This window comes from Rhinatrema bivittatum, chromosome 5 (genome assembly GCF_901001135.1).
Source record: "Rhinatrema bivittatum chromosome 5, aRhiBiv1.1, whole genome shotgun sequence".
NCBI classification, from domain to species: domain Eukaryota; kingdom Metazoa; phylum Chordata; class Amphibia; order Gymnophiona; family Rhinatrematidae; genus Rhinatrema; species Rhinatrema bivittatum.
Window position 1 is genome coordinate 287,961,887 of NC_042619.1, and position 22,256 is coordinate 287,984,142.

General features: G+C 45.0%; 1 protein-coding gene across 3 annotated transcripts in view; it reads right to left on the bottom strand.

The window, feature by feature from the left end:
- The window catches only part of DPYSL2 (dihydropyrimidinase like 2), a 130,825-nt gene that overhangs the window by 39,932 nt on the left and 68,637 nt on the right, over positions 1-22,256 (bottom strand). For all 3 annotated transcript variants that reach the window (XM_029604082.1, XM_029604084.1, XM_029604083.1), the window contains exons 4-7: positions 13,678-13,842; positions 12,214-12,275; positions 10,312-10,392; positions 9,593-9,661 (exon numbers count right to left, since the gene is read on the bottom strand). In XM_029604082.1, the coding sequence (XP_029459942.1) occupies positions 9,593-9,661; positions 10,312-10,392; positions 12,214-12,275; positions 13,678-13,842 (377 nt within the window). The remainder of the gene's footprint in view (positions 1-9,592; positions 9,662-10,311; positions 10,393-12,213; positions 12,276-13,677; positions 13,843-22,256) is intronic.

The following is a 22,256-nucleotide window of genomic DNA, read 5'->3' on the forward strand; positions in this document are numbered from 1 at the left end:
CGTTACCCATTACAATATTTAAAACAAGTAACTAAAAACAAAACAAACAAAAAAAAGGAGAGAAACTCAGAAAGGAACCCAGTGTTAATTTTGATAAGCCTCAAAAAGAAAGCAGAGTTGCTTACCTGTAACAGGTGTTCTCCAAGGACAGCAGTATGTTAGTCCTCACACATGGGTGACATCAGATGGAACCCCGATGCAGAAAACTTATGTCAAAGTTTCTAGAACTCTGACTAGGCACACCGAGCTTGCCCAGCATGCCCTATACCTCGCGTCCACATGGGGTCCCTCTTCAGTCTCATAACACAGAACTACAATTAAAATAAAAGATAGGAGAAACCCAACTCCGCGGGGTGGCAGGCAAGTTTCATGAGGTCTAACATCCTGCCATCCTCGGAGAACACCTGTTATAGGTAAGCAACTCTGCTTTCTCTGGAGGACAAGCAGGATAGTAATCCTTACATATGGGCGAATCCCTAGCTACAGGCTGCTCCCCAACACAAAAGGGGACCAAGAGACTCCCAACCAGGTGCCAATGGGCATAACATCACCAGTTCTGTTGGCAAGAGGGAGACAGACAGCTTGAACCCAAACAAAGGGTGGGAGAGTTAGGATCTACACCTCGAACAGGTTTTGAAAGAAAGATTGGCTGAACCTACTCTTACATCGGCCATCCCTATCCAGAGTGTAATGAGATGTGAATGTGAGGAGAGAACTCCACGTCGCAGCCTTGCAGATCTCCATGGGATCTGCTCACAAGTCTACCACTAATGCTGCCATAGCTCTGACAGAATGAGCCTTGACATAACCCCCAAGATGCAGTCCACCTGGGCATAACAGGAGATGAAATCTACTAGCCAACTGGATAGTGTGTTTGGCAACGGCAGCACCCAACCTATTCTTATCAAAAGAAACAAAAACCTTTGGGTGGATTGTTTATGAGCTTTCTCTCTGGAGTGAAGAGAAGCCAAGGCTTGCTTGCAGTCCAAACTATGTAGTACTCGTTCACCTTGGTGCAAATGGGGCCTGGGAAAGAATATTTGCAGGACGATTGACTGGTTAAGATGGAAATCCATCACCACCTTAGGCAGGAACTTAGGGTGCGTACACAAGACCATCCTGTCATGATAAAACTTGATGGATAAAGTCACTAAGGCTTAGAGCTCACTGATGTGACTGCCACCAAAAATATGACCTTTCAGGTCAGATACTTCAGGTCACAGATGTGCAGCAGCTCGAAGGAAGCTTTTATCAGCTGAGCTAACACCACATTGAGGTCCCAAGACAGAGAGGCCTTAGGGGAGGCTTTAATTGAAGCAGACTCTGCATAAAAACATACAATTATAGGCTGTACAGAGATGGGCAGTCCATCTACACCTTCATCTTAGTGCGCCAATTGCACAAAGATGAATTCTAATGGAGCTGGTCTTCAAGTCAGCTTCTGATAGGTATAGAAGGTAATCAAGCAGTTTTTGTGTGGGGCAGGAGAACAGATCTAGGGCCATCTGCTCACATGGAAAACCTCCTCCACTTCAGCCCATAGGACTTTCTAATGGAAGGCTTTCTAGAAGCCACCAGGACCCAAGATACATCCTCTGAAAGATCAAGCGGTTGTAGAATTAACCTCTCAACATCCAGGCTGTGAGCGACAGGGCCTCGAGGTTGGGATGCCACAGCCTGCTTTGGTCTTCCATGTTGAGATCTAGGGAAGTCCCCAGACTGATCGGTCTCTGGATGGACAACTCCCATAGGCATGGAAACCAGACCTGTCTCAAGCAGTGAGGGGCTATGAGAATCTTAGTCCCTTAGTCCGCGTGAAGCTTCAAGGAGAGTCTTCACCAGTAAGGGAATCAGAGGATATACATACAGAAGACCCTTGCCCCAATGATGGCAAGGGCATCAGAGGCTGGTTTGCAGTCTGGACTGTACAGGAAGCAAAACCAAGGCACCTTCTTGTTGCAAGGGGACACGAACAGATCTATTTCCAGGCTCCCCCAGGAGGTAGAATATCCAATTTGCTACCCTCTAGTCCAGGGCCTATTCATGGGGTCTGAAGGCTCAACTCAGCCTGTTCGCTACCACGTTCTCCGTCCTGGCCAAGTACATGGCCCTGAGCACCATCCTGTGGGACAGGGCCCATGACCATATCTGGACTGCTTACTGACACAGGAGGTACAATCCCATGTCTCCCTGCTTGTTAACATACCACAATGGCTACTTATTTAATTTTGCTGTCCAACAAAGTTGTCCTGATCCAGACTGACAATCTCTTAAAGCCCATAGTGCGTACCTGATCGCCCGAAGCTCCAAGAAGTTGATTTGACAAGAACATTCCTGAATGGACCAGAGACTCTGGGTATGAAGCCCATTTACATGAGCTCCACACCCCAGGGTAGATGCATCCATGGTTAGGACAATTTGAGTGAGGGACTCTAAAACGAGATCCCCTGTTCCAGATTGGAAAGTATCTACCACAGGACAATGAGTCCCAGAGTCATGTGGTGACTGATGCAATCTTGGAGGCTCTGAGTCCATCGGGCTCTGCGTATGTGTATACGTGCCAAGGGAGTAACAGACGACTGCGGCCATATGGCTGACACCTGCTGCCTCTGTTGAATTTCTGCCACAATGGTCACCAAGGCGACGGCACTCTGGTGAGACAGAAAGGCCTTGGCCTGAGCCGTGTCTAGCAGGGCTCCTTTGAAGTCCAATTGAGGTAACAGGCTGAGATAAGACTTTGGGTAGTTGAGAACAAACCCTAGTGACTCCAACACACGAAAGGTCAAGCACATAGACCTGATGGCCCCTGCCTGAGATGTGCTCTTGACTAGCCAATCATCCAGATATGGGAAGACATCCACTCCCAGTCTGCGAAGGTGTGCTGCCATGCATTTTGTGAAGACCTGTGGAGTGGACATGAGCCCAAACGACAACAGCCAGTACTGGAATTGCTGTGTTCCCACCACAAATTGGAGATACTTCCTGTGACTGGGGAAGATCTCGATATAAGCATATGTGTCCTTTAGGTCAAGGGAGCATAGCCAGTCCCCTTTTTTGCAAAAAGGGGAATCAAGGTGCCCAAAGAAACCATCTTGAACTTTTCTCTTTTTAGAAACTTGTTCAAGGCCCTTAGATCTAGGATAGGACAGAATCCTCCTGTTGTCTTTGCAATCAAGAAGTAGAAACCCCACCCTCTTTGCTCTGGGGGTATGGGGTTAATCGCTCTGGCCATTAAGAGGGAGGAAAGCTCCGCTAGTAGTACCTCTTGATGCACTACTGGCCCACAGTATGGGCACAGAAGGTAATTTGGCGGGACACCCAATAGATTCAGTTGGTACCCTTGGCAGACGATGGACAGAACCCACTGGTCAGAAGTTACACTGGGGAACAGAATACGAAGTAGCCGAACATCCTTCAAATAGTACTTTATTAATTGCCCGACTCTAGGCCTGGGTTTCGCCCGGAGGGCTGCTTCAGGGGCTCTAAAAATAAATAAATAATAAGAATATTTAATCAATTTTCTGACTATAAAGAATAATTAAAATTAAAATAAATTGAAATAAATAAAATAGACGCAAAACAGGCTCTAAAAAAATATTCAAATTGTACAATGATAAATAATTAAAAGACAGAAATTCAATGGAGGTACTAACGTTAAAATACAGCAAGATTAAGATATAAAACAGCCTAAAACAGGTGTCTAAAACATTCTTGGTGTAACTTATTTCTATTAAATATTATAAATCAATACTTAAAGGTCATACCTGGATAGGCTTTGAAATGTCACATGCTTAGGTCGACTCGATCAGTGCGAATACATCACAGGCTTAAATATAAAAGGCAACGCCTATACTCTAATTCGTTAAAAATACTCAATATAAAACCCAAATCCCCAATTAGAGTATAGGCATTGCCTAATGACCTATGAAAACAGTTATTTCATCTGGTTCCCGCATATATTTTTAGTGGAATTTTGAAGCTGCTCTAAAACAGCAATCAAGGGATCTTGATTGTAGGATGAAGATATAATAATTGTGCGCATCAATGGACAGGGCAAATCTGTAAGCCCACTGACAATACCTAAGTGAGGTAACTATGACCCACATTAATATTATTATTCTCCTACACCCATTTTTACCATCAATTTTTATAACAATAGTTGTTTTTATATTTAAGCCTGTGATGTATTCGCACTGATCGAGTCGACCTAAGCATGTGACATTTCAAAGCCTATCCAGGTATGACCTTTAAGTATTGATTTATAATATTTAATAGAAATAAGAGTTACACCAAGAATGTTTTAGACACCTGTTTTAGGCTGTTTTATATCTTAATCTTGCTGTATTTTAACATTAGTACCTCCATTGAATTTCTGTCTTTTAATTATTTATCATTGTACAATTTAAATGTTTTTTTAGAGCCTGTTTTGCGTCTATTTTATTTATTTCAATTTATTTTAATTTTAATTATTCTTTATAGTCAGAAAATTGATTAAATATTCTTATTATTTATTTATTTTTAGAGCCCCTGAAGCAGCCCTCTTCGGGCGAAACTCAGGCCTAGAGTCGGGCAATTAATAAAGTACTATTTGAAGGACGTACGGCTACTTCGTATTCTGTTCCTCACGGCTTTCCTAAACCGCCTTCCTCTTTGTTTTTTGGGCCCAGAGGTTACACTGGGCCACTGGTTCACAAAGAATCGCAGCCTGTCCCCGACCATAGGATCCATCATTCCAGGTATGGGCAACTGGCTTACCTTCCCTACGGACCAGTTAAAACCTCTTCCTCTGAGTTGACAGAGGAGCCAGCTGGGGCATCTCTGCTGTCTGGGACTACCACAGAAGTGAGGAGGCAGAGGATAGTACTTTGGAGAAAGAAAGACCTTCTTGGCCCCGGTCTTCCTGGAGGAGGATGGGTTTGGCGTACTGGCGAAGAGTTGTTGGAGGATCTCATGGTGGTCTCGAAGTTGGGCCACAGCATCCCTCACCCTCTCTGAAGACATTCTCTCTAGTACATGGCATATCAGTGAGTTGTTCCTGTACCTCAGATCGGGAATCCAAAGCCCACAGTCTTGCCATTCTGTGGGTGCTGATTCTCGCTGCAGAGGCTCTCGATGCTGTCTCGAAAACATCGTAGGTCGCCCAGACCTCATGTTTTCCGCACTCCAGGCTCTTGTGCACTAGCGATATGAGAGTATGTTGCTGCTGTTGAGGCAGCTAATCAGCTACCTCCTGCACCTGCTTCCAGATGTCCAGCGAATACTGGCTCCTGTAGAGCTGGTAGGCTGCAATCTGAGCAATAAGCATGGTACCTTGAACACCTTCCTCCCAAACAGCATCCATTGCTCTGTGGTCCTTCCCCAGGGGCGCTGAAGAATGGGTCAGACAGTGCTTGGCCCTCTTGACAGCGCATTCGACAACCACTGACTTGTGAGATAGTGGACGCTTATTGAATACGGCAGCCTTCTGGACGAGGCACAGCCCGTCCACCTTCTTAATGGGAGGCACTGAGAGGAGGTGTTCCCAACTTCCCATATCCTCAGCAACAACTCCTTAAGGATCTTGTGTACCGGGACTGCCATGATGTCCTTAGGAGGCTCCACGAACTGGAGGAGCTCAAGCATTTTGTGCCTGACATCCTCCTCTGTCAAAAGTTGAAATGGGATGGACTCCACCATCACACTCACAAACCCTGCAAAGGTCAAGTCCTCAGGCAGGGACTTCCTTCACTCATTTGGAGAAGGGTCTGATGGGAGTCCATCAGATCCCTCAGAGGATGACTCCATCAGATCATCTCTCCAGGTCATAGGGTCTCTCATCCTCACTGAATGCTACAGGGGATGGGGACCTAGGTGCTCAGCCTTTGTCCAGAAGTGCAGGCAATGGTAGAACTGGATGGGGGGACTATGAGGCTGGCAGAGACGCCGAGATCTAATGGAGCTTCCTCCTCAGAGAAACCGGCAACAGCTACCATATTGGTAAGGGGAGGCCTTTGTGCCATCCCAGGAACCAGCACCAGCTGGGTCAGTAATGCACCAATAAGCACGTTGAGCTTCTTCAGCAGTAGGATGACTGGAAGCACCAGCTCCAGTGCCGTTGGTGCCACAGGCCTGATGCCCTGCAGTGCCCGATCCACTGCCAGCTGGACTCTATGCTCCAGGTCTTCCTCAAAAGTTGACGATGCCAACACTGACTGGGAGGAAGGAGGGGTGGCCAGATCTTCTTTGGAGCCACGAAGTAGATCAGTGATTAGCACCAGGACCAGTGAATCCCGTTGCGCACCCCCCGGCAATGATAGAAGATGGGCCCTCTTTGCCGTGAAGTCACTTTGGGGGGCATCGCAGCAAAAGCTGCTGCATCACCACACCCGGCACCGTGCATCAACGGCGACTGCTGCTGATGCTTCTTAGGCTTCCCTCAATGCTCATCCTAGTTTTTCCCTTGTGCCAAGGCCAAAAAGACGATGAATCCAGGGTCCTCAATCCGGAGGAGATAGACAATGGTTGGTCTCTGGCGCCCCATCCACCAACGGCACTGATGGTTCCTCTGATGTCTATGGCGTGGTATCCATCAATGCGGCTCCAAGGTCCATTGATGCCAGTGCCGATGGCTCAGACTTCCTAAACCCAAAGAGCCGATCCATCTTGAGTTGAAGCAGGCATCCCCTTTGGGGGTCATTTGGGCACACAAATGACAATCTCAAATGTCATGTGATGCCCCCAGGCAGAAGACAAATCTCATGAGGAACCATAATGGACATTATCCTCTAGCATCGGGGTATCGATGAAAATCGGATATGGCCATGACAGAGCGAATCAAAAGAAGCCGTAGACACTAAATTATGGAGGTGGCACCAGGGCACTGCTGCCATGGGGGGAGGGGGGAAATAGACTGTGAAAAGAAACTTACCAGAAATGCCAAAAACTCTGAATAGGACACTATAGAGAGGCACCGAGAGGGACCCAGAGATGGAGTGATAACGAAAACCATGGAAAAACACGATGAAAAAATGTTTTTCACTAGGCCACAAACAGCCAAAGTGAGCTCAGATCGCAAGACTTACAGCTCCACGGAAAAGAAAAGATTGAAGAGGGAACCCGTGTGGTAAAAGGCAGGCTCGGTGTACCTAGTCAAAGTTCTAGAAACTCTGACAAAAAGTTTTCCACATCTGAGCTCCACCTGATGATGTAACCTATGTGTGAGGATTACCATCCTACTTGTCCTCAGAGAAAAATGTTTCTCCTTGCTAAGACTTAAAAATCAGTACCAGCAATTTCCACTGGGCCCCATAGACAACGGGGAACCAAACAAGCTTTTTCAGATAAGGAGTAATGATTTGCCCCCTTTCACCCCACCATTGACAGGAGAGAACAAATGTGCTGCAGCATTCTGAATTAAACTACAAAGCCTGCAAGTGACATTTGGATAAACCTACATACACTGAGGCCGATGCAATATTTTGGCAGAGAAAGCAGGCACTGAACAATCAGAGCCCGCTTTTTTAACGCGCCATGCAATATTTAAATTTGGGGGGGGGGGGGGGGGGGGGGGTGTCTCGTTACCAGGAGAGCCCGAGTGCATCGGCCCTCCACTGGTTAGAAAACCAGACGCTGAATTTATCAGCGTCTGTTTTCCTAAACACCGCACAGCCAGGGGGTTCAAGAAACGGAAGCTTCTCAGTTGAGAAGCAACGATATTAAGGAGGCAGAATAGAAAAGCATTTTTTTCTGCTTTTCCGTACTGGTTTAAGGAGCGCTCAGCTCCAGGCAGGCATTAAATATTTGATTGCTAAATGTGCATCCTAGACGCATTTTTTTTTTTTTTTTTGCATGGGGAGTGAATGCTAATAGCCTCAATCACATGTATTGCATAAGAGGATTAATTAACGCCTATACAACCAGCATCCAACTGTGGGTTATACAGTGTGCTCGGCTGAGCGCACTGTATTGATAGTACTTAATACCAAGAGCTTGAAAGAAGGGGCAAAAATCAAGTTTTGTTAAGATAAATTTAAAGCATCTCAGACAACTTATAAAATGCCTGCTTTAGAACAGAATGGATCTGCGGCCATAGGGGCAGATTTTCAAACCTGCGCGCGGGCGCAGATTTGTTCGCGCAACCCGGGGCGAACAAATCTGCGCCCGATTTTATAAAACATGAGCGCGCATGTTATAAAATCCAGGGCCGGCGCGCGCAAGGGGGTGCACACTTGTGCAACTTGCGTGCGCCGAGCCGCACAGCCTGCCTCCTCCGTTCCCTCCGAGGCCGCTCCAAAATCTGAGCTGCCTCTGAGGGAACTTTCCTTCCACCATCACCCCCCCGCACCTTCCCCTCCCTTCCCCTACCTAACCTGCCCCCCAGCCCTACCTAGAACCCCCCCCCCCCTTTACCTTTGTTGAAGAAGTTACGCCTGCCAACGGCCGGCCCGCGATCCTGAGCACAGCAGGCAAATGGTCGCTGTGCCTGGAGGCTCAGGCCACACCCCTTTTTGCACGTCCCGGGGCTTGCGCGCACCGCCAAGCCTATGCAAAATAGGCTCGGCGCGCGGAGGGGGTGTGGTTTAAGGGTTACGCACGTAACCCTTTTAAAATCCGCCCCATAGAGAATTGTTAACATTACTACCCTTAACATAAGGCTTACTACCTTAAACTTGCTGGGCAGACTGGAAGGACTATTTGGGGGGGGTTTTCTGCCATCATTATTATGTTATGAGAAAGAGAGGAGTCAAAGATAAAATATAAATCTCTTGCTTTAATTTGGAAAGGAAGAAACAAAAAACCAGTAATAAAAAAACGATCACCTGAACAAGGTTTCGGTCCTGTAACCTGGTTTAATCTTGCATTGATGGACATTTAATACCTCAGTTACTGGTGTAGTTGACTTAGCACACACTTTTCAAGAATCTTGACTGAAGACAAGAAGATTAGAGGCAGGACAGTGGTAAGCTAGACCAGATGCTTCGGGCACCAGATTTATTATTTTAACTGGACATACGCCTTTAAGGATGCTGGAACTGAACCTTCAGTAAGTGATCCATTTACAGTATTAGTAATGGGCTCTATAAAGTTTGCTTCAAGCTTCAAATTATCCAAAAATGACAAGGGTCTAGTGGAGAGGAAATCATGGCACAGTTAGAAAAAGCAGAGGAGAAATTTAAGTGACAGAACACATGAAAAGATTTTTTGTACAACAAACTGAAAAATACATCCTTTAACTTTGCCATGATTTACTGAACTGCAACTCAGCAGAAGTGGATAAAGAACTAAAATAGCAACAAAAAAAAGCAACAGAAAATATAAGAATGCACAATGTGAAGATTAGAAGACTATGATATTTGAAAGCACTATATTTAAAAATAGCACAATTTACAATGAACATTTATTGCAAAAAAACAAACAGTTCAGTTTGCGCAAATGTGCCACCAACGGAATCTCAAAAACTGTTCCACAGAATTGTCACCCTTGCAGAAGAATCTGCCCCAATATACTGTGTAGGAAACAGGCACCTTGGCTATAAGCAACTTATCATGCCATATGTGTGGTCATTACTGACAGTAGAAAACCAAAAATTAACACATTCTAGAGATGTGCTCACCTCTTCAGGCCGGCTCAGTACATGTCCCTCCGGGCCGGTGATTCCCTGCTCCAGAATCCTCTGCTGCTCCTAATACAGAGAAAGGAGTCCAATTTCATAGATTTAACACCATAGTTTAGTTCCTACTCCACTGGCTACAAGTTTCTTAGATCAACACTAAGATAACCAAAACCAAGATAAGGCAGAGAGAGCAAGCCCCCAGAGAAGCTAAAATCAAAGTTTTGCCTCTGCTGAATCAATAGCAGAACCAAATCAACATCCGAGGCACTATGCACACAGTTCTAGCTGAGAGCGAGAATCTGCCAGGTGTTACACAGAGGTGGCAGACATTACTCCCCATGCTGTCAAATGGGAGTACACTTATCTCACAGGAGCCACCATCCGCAAGTCATAGATCAATCAACTGCATCCAAGCAGACTTCAAGAAATATCTCACAGGGGTAACGTGATGCAACAGTGGGTTACAGACATTGTTCCTGCTAAGTTGTGTGCGCACATGCGCCTACATATTCATGTACCCTGCTCACACAGCAAAACATAGTGCACACAAAAAATCCTGATATTATTTGCATTATACTGACTCGTAGCACACAAATTTGAGCTCAGCTTATAAAATGTTGCAAAAAAAGAAGATTTTGCACATTGTAACCTTTCAAAAATTAGAGGGAATATCCATGAACCTTTCCCAATTGGTTTTTGCAAATTAGAGAGCACATTACCTCTGCTATGATGTCACCATTCTCAGCATGCACTTGTCCTATCGCACCGATGTCACGGATTACACTGAGGACTTCGTATATCTAAGGGAAAAAGCAACCATTTTATATATTACTCTACACAAGCACACCTTTCGATTTGCCATGTAAATCCTTATACAGTGCATATGGCACTATAAAATATAGCTATTATCCAGGCAGTCCTCAACTAAGGCATCCGAGTTACAGCATGGTAAAATGTACATCCATTATGCAAGCAGGTGCACTGACAAAGGCCCAGAGAGGATGCATCAGCAGGAAGAGTGCCAGGGACTTCCTCTCCTAGAAATTATGGCCTGTTAAGCATGCCTTGGCACTTTCCTCTTCAGATATTTATTTTATTTATTTATTTAAAAATATTTCTATACTGTCTTTTCAAACTAGTTTGATCAAGACGGTTTACAGATTTCGATTATATAGAGCCATTAACCAAAGAAAAAAAAAACAAAAATAAAAAGTAAAATAAAATAAAACATCAAATTTAAAAAAGTATAGATAAGAAATAGAAAGAATAAAAATACATTATATTGCCATAATCCCTACTCATAAAATAGATATACTAATTTTTTAACAAAAATAGTCAGAGATAGAAAGGAAATAATAAATCTAAAAATATAACTCATATAAACCATATTCCTTCAAAATGTGTAATTGAATAGTAGATTGCTACAAAAAATGTGGCTTAAAAAAGTGAATTAGTCAATTTTCAAGATGAGCATATGCAATCTTAAATAAGTTTTAACTGCCTTCTTAAATTCACTATGACTAATAATTTGCCTTAAGGTGTTAGGGAGAGAATTCCACAACAGCGGTCCTGCCACTGAAAAGGCCCTCTCCCTGGTCATATTGAGTCTTGCTATTCTAACTGTGGGAACATCGAGCAAATACTGAGATGTTGATCGAAGGTGTCTCATTGGTTTATACAACCGTAAAGATGTACAGAGCCATGTGGAATCATGGTCATGAATTAGTGAATGAATTATAGAGAGAACCTTATATTTTACTCGATATTTAATTGGGAGCCAATGAAGTTTATATAAGATAGGGGAAATATGATATCTCATAGGTAGTCCTACTAAGAGACGAGCGGCTGAATTCTGTATTTGCTGCAATGGTTTTATCGCAGAGTCTGGAAGACCCAGAAACAAACTGTTACAATAGTCTAAACCTGAGAACAGGAGAGACTGAAGTACAGTTTGAAAATCATTTTTGAAAAGTAAAGGTTTTAGTCGTTTCAAAGTGTGCAATTTAAAGAATGAATTTTTTACCAGATTAGAAACATGATAGGATAAAGATAGATTTGTATCCATTTGAATTCCCAAATTGCGGGTAACTTTCTTAACTTTGATTATCTCATTACCCAGGGTGATCAATGAAGGAGGACCATTTAGAGAGTCATCTAGAACACTCAGATAGAGAAGTTCTGTTTTTTTTTGTATTAAGTTTAAGTCGGCTATGACTTAGCCACTGTTTAATTGTATTAACATACAAGTTGCATAATATTAAAAAATATAACTCTTTAGAACAGATCTATAGATATTTATTTTTAGAATACTATACATTCCTAAATCTCAGAGGGTTTGCTTTTTTTTTTGCTGAAGATAGGGAATCAAGTTTCCCATTGATAATACTGTCTCATTAAAACAATCTCAACTTAAGACACTGTTTTCAGAAACAAGTTGTGTTAAGTTTGATGACTTCCTGTACACTGAACACATACCATAACTGCTCCTATTTCTCAACCATACCCAAGAAATGTAATATTTAAGTGCATATAGGAAATTGTCTCTTCAAATGTAAAAACTGGAAACCTTACATACGACCGCTTAGCAAGAAAGACATGAACAAATCTAAAAGTCTTTCTACCTGTGAATCGGTGAGCTGAAAATGATCTTTGAAAGCCATATAAACCAAGAAAGAGTTCACACCTAAGAGAATAAAGGAAATAAAAAAAGAATTTTGCAAACTATAGATTTTGAAAAAGTCAGGAATCTCTTTTCGGTGATCACAAGCAGGCAACTCACCTCTCTCCCCTACCCCCAAGGGTCCCACATGATTAATCACCATTGCCCTCAAGTCTAGAGTTTGCAATTTTCTGATTCCAAGCCAAGGATTCCACGAGCAAGCTACAAATGGAGCAGTTCTTTTTCACTAATCCAGATGCTATACCCATCACATTTTGCTCTTGCCCTCTCTTGCTGCAGCAGCTGGCTTGGCCACTTTTTGTGGCAGGGCTGGCACTCTACCACCTACAGGCCTTCCTCAGGGCAGCACAGCTGCCTGCCAGTGAGAATTAGCAGGTTTTTAGTTATCTCCCATTTCCTCTCTCTACTCCTCCCAGTGACCACTGTGCCAAGAGCTCATCAGAAGTACAAGGAAGCACCGTAAGGAAGTACAAAATGAACTGAGAAGGTTAGAGGGCTACTTTCAAACTGTCTGCACAGGGACAAAATACTTTTTACCCACGGGCTTTGCAACAATTTTTAAAGCAAAAGCATGCAGGTTCTTTCCCTCTGAAAATTGCCAGGGTAGAAAGTACACATGGTGACTTGCATCAGTTTTTGTTTTGTGTGTGGGTAAAATTCTGCCTAAAAATACATGCGATCCTGCCAGGTAGGTGTGGCCCGGATTGGCCACTGTTGGAAGGCAGGATGCTGGGCTTGATGGACCCTCGGTCTGAGCTAGTATGGCAGTTATGATGTTCTAAAATTTGTGTCATACTTTCTATCCTCTAGCCTTTACGTGTCCCCAGGGAATGCCTATCAATGCGGCTGCAATCATGCATTTTTATATTCCACTGTTTGGCTCTTCAAAGAGGATTACACTCAGGAACTCTAGGTATTTCCCTATCCCCAGAGGGCTTAGTGTCTAATGTTGCTGAACATGCACCGAGTGCAGACAGTTTTCAGACAGCCAATTTAAGTGGGCAAAGTTTTTTTTTTTTACACACAAAAATCGCTTAAGAGGCAATAATCAAACCAAACTGCCTGCATTGGTGCAAATAGTGTGATGCTTTTTACCTGCAGGGTCTGCATCAATAAATCACAGCAAAATTACGCACATGGTTTCGCTTTGGTTATTGTCGCATGTACAGAGCAGCTGCAGTATCTGCCTCTGCTTTTCATGCAGGGGGAGGGAATGTAAAGGAAATGCGATCTATATGCATAGTTCTCCTACCCGCTCTCCGATTTAAACACAAACCCTCAGAAAAATTGCTCCCCCCCCCTCCCTCAAAAGTATTTAAATGAAAGAGTGGACAGGATTACTTGTCATGGGAAATGTTTCACACTGAAAGTAGGTACGGGCGATTGCCATCATCAGGAAGCTTACCATGATCCTTGACTAGTGCCTCCAGCTCCTCCTGGATCCCTTTATGCCACTCGGTGATATCCACGTGCAGGGAGTAATCACAGCAGGACTTGCTGTCTGCCCACTCTCTCCACTGATCAAACGCAGCAAGCAGGCTGGTGCCGGGCTCTGGAACCACATGATCAACTGGAAAAGCAAGAACAGAATCCAGAGAATCAGCACACAGACGATGCGCTTTGCTTTCAAAATGGGGTTTTCCACATTCTCTCTCAAGTTCTTAATTCATCCTCAGATGGGTAACTTCAACAATAAAAATACTGGCAAACAAAAAAAAACACCTTCAAAACTTCAGAAGATAATCTTCTTCTTGAAGCAGGTTTAGTCTTCCTGAACACAGCTGTATTAAGAAACAACGTCGCTATCAAATGACAGGAGGGGCAGGGAGCACAGTTACTAGAATCTGGCAGGAAAAAGGATAAGCACAGATGCTATTTGGATAACCGCTCATTAACCATAAATGTTTCACACAAACCATTTCATCAGTAACTAGCCAACCATTACATCTTACAGTCCAAGGAAACCTAAACGGAAGAGTCCTGTTGTACTTTTTCAAGTCAGGGTATGCCAAACAAAAGCCATGATAAATAAATCTGAGGCAAAGTCCAGCAAGGATCCTTAAAGGCTAGAAAATGGGAATAAAGAGAAGAGCCATGGGGGTAGCTTGCTGGAATGGAGGCTACTACCTGGTGATTACTACCCTTACTCAATAAGCCTTCACACGGTTAATACAACTCCAACATTGCTCTCTGCTTCAACAGCAAGGGGAAATGTGGAAGAGAGAATTTGCATTCAGACAACAACCAACAAGGACTGAACTACACAGTCCGGATAAACAAATAAGCGTGGGGGTAGCTTGCTTATTGCGGTGGTTACTACCCTAAACCAATTAAGCCTGATAAATCACTTTGAATGCATATACAGCGTTGCTCTCTGCTTCAACGGCACGGATAAAATGTGGAAAAGAGGATTTACATTCAGACAACATCCAACAAGGCAGGGATCTGTGCAGTCTGGGTAAACAAGCATCGGGGTATCTTGCTTGATGCGGTGGTTACTACCCCTAACAACATTGCAGAGAGCAATGTTGGAGTTGCATTAACCATGTGAAGGCTTATTGAGTAAGGGTAGTAATCACCAGGTATGAGTCACCTTTGATGCAACTCCAACATTACTCTCTGCATCAATGGCAGTGGGTGGCAGGAAATTCTTATCAAACAGTTACCAACAAGGGCCCTGAACTTGGTGGTCGGTGAAACAGATAAGTATGGGAAAATAAGTGTGGGAGCTTGCTGGGCAGACTGGATGGGCAGATTGGTCATTTTCTGCCGTCATTTCTATGTTTCTATGAATCTACACAGAGTTCTAAGGCCTTGGAGTGTTTCCTCCAATATTTAGAAATATTAATGCATTGATTTACGAGAACGCCATCGGTTTTGTCTCTTGTTTGGATCTCTCTTCAGAAGAGCCTTCCTTTTTGATTTCTTTACAGATTTTAAGGTCCAGCTGTAGTTTCTTTGGTATTCTGCCAGCACCATTTCTGCTCGCCTCCACTCATACACGTGGACCTGAGAAATCTGCGGCCACTGGAACCTCCCCTGCCACACTGCAGCATAAAGCAATTTCACCACAGAGAGCAAAGTATCGCTCTCTTCCTACATTTTGGATCAGAGGGTGCTTGGTAAGTACTTTGAGCATCTTTCAACAGCTTTTAAAGCATTTTATAAAAAATGAATAAATAAAAGATACACGACAGAAACAGTCAACGCTTCCTTAAGTCTTTTTCAACCATTATGCTCAACGAGCCCATCCCCTACACTCCCACTGGGGAAGTCTCGATTCCAAGTTAAGGACAGTAATTTAATTTAATTTAAAATCTTTTCTATACCGTCGTTTAGTATTGCACCATCACAACGGTTTACAGGGTGGCACGCATATATGTATTTGATTAAATTCTTACTACCAAAGTGCCAAAACATTTACAGTAACAATTTCATAATCTAAGGTATATAATGTGAGTTGTGGATCTTGTCTTTTATATGATAAATAGGGAATCATATAATAATTGAACTTTAACCTGCATGTTTCTTAAATTATTCTATAGTGATGAATAGACAATTATGCTAATAGGGTGACTTTAGCTTAGTGTAGATGTATATTCGCTTATTCCTTTAAACTTCTTGTTCCCCATTCATATTGTAGAATGCTTTTTTGAAAAGCCATGTTTTTAAACTTTTTTTTTTTAAAGCTTTTTAAATCACTTTGTAATCTTGTTTCGAGTGGCAATGAGTTCCATAATGCTGGTCCTTGTTGTGCAATTCCCTCCGGAGTAAAGTGAAAGCAGACACAGGGGCTCCCCACTCTGCACCCATCCAGGCTTGGTGTTAGGAGAAGGAAAGAGGTGGGGTAGCATCTTAGGCCCCTTCCCTCCTTTGGTCAGGGCCAGAGTATAGTGCTACACCGCAGCACTATGGCATCCCCGCCGGACCCAGGCAGCAAAGAAAGAGGACTTGGCTCAAGGCACTGCGCTGCCTTCCTCCTAATACAGCGGGGGGGCAAACTACAACCTGCGGGTTACACCTGCTCTACGGGAAGGTTCAATGCAGTTTGCAGAAGTAATGAAATGTCCCTTCCAGCTGGCAGAATTCAGGGAGGGCACCACGCTCCCCCCCCCCCAGCTGGAAGTCCCCCAAGCTCAGACCAGGTCTTCATGCGGCCCTTGGGCCTACGTCTGCCCACCCCGTCCTAGCAGCAGAGATCAGAAGTGGGGAGAGAATCCTTGTGGGCAGGGCCATTAGCCACAACTTACAGCCTGCCACACACACACACACACACACACCCCCACCCACCCCCTGGGGTCACACACTCTCCACACACAATTAAAAATTAAGCATTATAATAAGAGGAGATTTTACATGAACAAGAAGGTTTAACTACTTGGTAAAAATATCACTTACATATATATTACATTTAAATGCAGTCCTGTAAAACCCTGGCAAAAAAAAAAAGTAAAAAAAATATACCCTTGGAACTGGTGTTAGGTCTATTGTAATGTGTGTTGAGTATGGGCTTGGCCCTCAGAAAGCCACATGTAAAGTGGATTACAACTTCCCATATCAAAACTGCAATAACTGCCAGCACTCAAACACTAACAGCCCTACTGATGAATAGGCAACACTGCATTTATTACACAGGCCCTAACACACCAATACACCTACTATTGGGAAAAACAGGACCTTCACACTAGCAGAATACGTCAACTTAGTCACACATGCAAAATACAGACTCTCACAAAAATGCAGAACAAAGGAACCGTAAAGTATTAATATAAACAATGGCAGACAAAAACCGAACACAACAGGCCAGACTATTATGTGGTACCGCAATGGAAAAATAGAAATATTACAATTCTCAGAAAACATCAAACAATAAAACCAGGAAACAGAAATCAATAGAAATAAAACCATACTAATCCAAAGAATATTTCAAAACAGCTGCCAAATGCAATACTTCTAATAATGTAAAACTAAAATTTTCCAAAGACTGATAAAATATTTGAAACACCATCCAATACTTAGAACTTAAAAAGGATTAAAAAAAAATCCCTGGCTGTTCATGCCTGGGAACTTTTGATTTCCAGATGCCCTGAGATTGTTGTGGATTAGCAGGGGAGAGGTGAGGGCTGCTCCTCTCAATCTCTCTCATATATATATATATACACACCCGCTCTCACAGATACATACAGCCACAGACACACACACACACACACACACTGACACACGCTCTCACTGAGACGTGCACGCACACACACACACACTGACACACGCTCTCACTGAGACGCGCGCACACACACACACTGACACATGCTCTCACTGAGACGCGCGCACACACACACACACACACGCTCTCACTGAGACGCGCACGCACACACACTGACACACGCTCTCACTGAGACGCGCGCGCACACACACTGACACCCGCTCTCACTGAGACGCGCGCGCACACACACTGACACCCGCTCTCACTGAGACGCGCACACACACACACACACACACTGACACCCGCTCTCACTGAGACGCGCGCGCACACACACTGACACGCTCTCACTGAGACGCGCGCGCACACACACTGACACACGCTCTCACTGAGACGTGCACGCACACACACTGACACACGCTCTCACTGGGACGTGCACACACACACACTGACACACGCTCTCACTGAGACGCGCGCGCGCACACACACACTGACACACGCTCTCACTGAGACGCGCGCGCACACACACTGACACGCTCTCACTGAGACGCGCGCGCGCACACACACACACACTGACACGCTCTCACTGAGACGTGCACACACACACACACTGACACACGCTCTCACTGAGACGCGCGCGCACACACACACACACTGACACACGCTCTCACTGAGACGCGCGCGCACACACACACACACTGACACACGCTCTCACCGAGACGTGCACACACACTGACACACGCTCTCACCGAGACGTGCACACACACTGACACACTGACACACGCTCTCACCGAGACGTGCACGCACACACACACAAACACGCTCTTACTGAGACGCGCGTGCACACACACACACACAAACACGCTCGCGCACACACTCACAAACACGCTCTCACTGAGACGCTCGCACACACACTGACACACGCTCTCACTGAGACGCGCGCGCACACACACACTGACACACGCTCTCACTGAGACGCGCACACACACACACACACGCTCTCACTGAGACGCGCACACACACACACGCTCTCACTGAGACGCGCGCGCACACACACACACACACTGACACACGCTCTCACTGAGACGCGCGCGCACACACACACTGACACACGCTCTCACTGAGACGTGCGCGCGCACACACACTGACACACGCTCTCACTGAGACGCGCACGCACACACAGAAACACGCTCTTACTGAGACACACATGCTCTCATGCATTCACGTCCTCCCCGCCCTCCAGTAGAAGTACAAGTCCAGTGGCAGCCTTTGCTTTCAGCATCCACGGCAGATGGACTTCATTTTTTCTTGAGGGTGCGGCAGCATGGGTCCCAGGTTCAAGCAACAGCACCCCCCACCTCCTATGGGGAGGTGGGGGGTGCTGTTGCTTGAACCTGGGACCCATGCTGCCTCTTCCTGCGACGGCCCAGGGGATGCACTGTACGTTTTCCTGCATGTCCTCTTCTTCCTGCCCGTGAGGACCTACCACTTCCTCTTCCGGGCAGGAAAAAGGAGAGGCCATGCCGTCGCCTCCCGCATCGTCTGCCTGCCTAGTGCTTCCACCGGCTCTGATCGTGGGGTTTTAAGGTGTGCGTGTTTATGTGGTGTGAATAAAGGGATCAGAGGGAGTACAGGGCGTGAGGCAGAGAGGACATTTTCATCAGAAGGATGGCTGTGCGAGTGGATCCTCTCTCTCCTCCCTCCCCATACTAATACCCCTTCTCCTCTCTCCAAGATCCCTTCATCTGCCTCCTACCCCAATCCCCTCCTCCCTTCCCAGCACCAATCACCAAGAGCCCTCTCCTTCATATAAAGGGCAAATTTCCCAGACAGTAAAATGCACACTAAGGCAACTTTATTTTTAATTGAGAAAGTTTTTAAAATATGTTAAAAAGTAATAAAAATACTTAGGACTAACTTTAAAACTACAGGCGAACACTCTCCCTGCAACCTGCAGAAAAGGTCTTGAACCCCTCCATTCCCCTTCCAAAGAGCAGGCACCGAAACCCCCCATGCACTTCAGTGGCTTGGATTTCAAATCTTTTACTTTATACTTTTTAGCCCAGCACTGTCCTTTGGATTTCCAAATTAATCAGTTGGGCTGTGACACCATCAGGCATTATGTGTCTCCCTATTTTGACATCCAGTCCTAACTTACTTACGCAGTCCTTGGCCAGGGGCCACAGCTCCCTGCAGAATAACATTAAACTTGGACCCCTGGTCCTGCCACTGGGTGTGGTCCCTGAGCCATGGCAGCCACTGCCCCCTCCTCCCCCGGCCAGCCCAGGAATCAGACCCAGGTTTTCCATTCGGCAGTGCCCAACGCTGCCGCCGAGTCACACCCCCCCCCCCCCCCCCCCCCCCGAAACTGATTTTTTTTTTTTTTTAACACTAATGCTGGCAGCGCTAATGGGAGTGGGGGAGGTTCTCCACCTTTGCGAGGAAAGAAAAATGCACAGCTAAAGAGAGAAACAAATCGGAATTCACCAAGCTGACAAATTAGTAACCAAACCCTTCCAAGGATTTCAGACACACGAAGCCAAACTGAAACCGGAAACAAAACATGCTGGAGAAAGATATTGGCAAACAGAAACTGCCTAAAAATTGAAGGCAGAAAAGGCTGGAAGCCATCATGACTTCAGCAGAGTGCCAGCGACAGCCCTCAGCTCCGCTCCTGCAGGCCAGATTTGCCACTCAGCTCAGCAAAGAGGTCAGTCGGCTGCAGAAACGGGACAATCCACAACTGCAGGGGCAGCCAGCAATCTGTATCGGTGCCATTCGTAAGCAAACTGCTTCATCCTGGGCCCTTCCACTCTCCACGTCCCCCACGTGGCTCCTCTTTTGGCACTTTTAACGTCATCTTCCTACATTCATGAGAGCATTTAAGGTCCCATGTGGAGGAGACGACAAACCCAAAAGCCATCAACTCCTGCAGGGCTTTCGCTGACAGCAAATGCCATACCTGGAACGGTTTAGTGTTACTTTAAAACTAATAAAATAATTTTAGGACCTAAAAACTTAAGCCAGTAAGAGAGAAGCATCCTGACAAGCTTAACTCCTGCTCTTTCAGGCCGAGGCAATATCACGCGCTGAGCCTACCACAAGAGGTTAACGAGCGCCTGAACGCATGTCCATAACCCTGTTATGCAATAAGGGGATTAGCACATCCAAAATGCGCGTAGCTAATAGCCCCCGTCACATGTAAATTCCTGTTGATGAGGCTATTAGCTATAGGGAAAAATAACCCATGCTATAGTTACACAATGTTAGGTTCCATATTAGGTGCTACAACCCAAGAAAGAGATCTAGGCGTCATAGTGGATAACACATTGAAATCGTCGGTTCAGTTGCTGCGGCAGTCAAAAAAGCAAACAGAATGTTGGGAATTATTAGAAAGGGAATGGTGAATAAAACGGAAAATGTCATAATGCCTCTGTATCGCTCCATGGTGAGACCGCACCTTGAATACTGTGTACAATTCTGGTCGCCGCATCTCAAAAAAGATATAATTGCGATGGAGAAGGTACAGAGAAGGGCTACCAAAATGATAAGGGGAATGGAACAACTCCCCTATGAGGAAAGACTAAAGAGGTTAGGACTTTTCAGCTTGGAGAAGAGACGGCTGAGGGGGAATATGATAGAGGTGTTTAAAATCATGAGAGGTCTAGAACGGGTAGATGTGAATCGGTTATTTACTCTTTTGGATAGTAGAAAGACTAGGGGGCACTCCATGAAGTTAGCATGTGGCACATTTAAAACTAATCGGAGAAAGTTCTTTTTTACTCAACGCACAATTAAACTCTGGAATTTGTTGCCAGAGGATGTGGTTAGTGCAGTTAGTATAGCTGTGTTTAAAAAAGGATTGGATAAGTTCTTGGAGGAGAAGTCCATTACCTGCTATTAAGTTCACTTAGAGAATAGCCACTGCCATTAGCAATGGTTACATGGAACAGGCTTAGTTTTTGGGTACTTGCCAGGTTCTTATGGCCTGGATTGGCCACTGTTGGAAACAGGATGCTGGGCTTGATGGACCCTTGGTCTGACCCAGTATGGCATGTTCTTATGTTCTTATGTACCCACTTATGTAAAAAACAAAATGTGAGCCCGATGCGCACATTTTTACTCTCAAAAATTTACGCCTGCTCCAGAGCAGGGGCTCCTCAAGACTTGACAGAAAAAAAAACAGAAAATACTGCTTTTCTGTAGTTCCTCAGACTTAATATTGTGGCAAGATGAAGTCGGAGGAATCGAAATAAGGAATAAGGGTAAAAAAAAAAAAATAATAATAATTAATTAAAAAGTCTTGTTGGCGGTCAGGTTTGGAAAACAAACGCTCAGTTTTACAGGCATCCATTTCCCTAACCTGTGCAAAGCCACGTCTCCTGGGTGCACCTCACTGCGCCCCCAGGAGGGGTGGATGGGCACGCATTAGGGAAACGGGCGCCAAGTTTGGACGCACAGTTTTAGCGCGTCCATTTTGCATCAACCCATTTGTACTTACAGCCCTGTGCAGTTAACTATTTATTTCAGCATCCAATTGTATGTCGTTCAGCAGGGATTACAAAAGAACGATCATAACTAACCCAGCGCAGGACAACTACATAAAAACAAAATTAAATGACTAACCTCATCTTCATTCAATACCTGCTTAAAAAAAACGTTAAATTATCTTAGTTCATTGGAGATAAGCGTTCCTGTACACTGGACCTGCCATAAACAGGGCCCCCCTTCTGCATTTCCTGCAGCTTCCCCTGTTTCACAGCTGGAATAGCTACAATTCTGGCTCG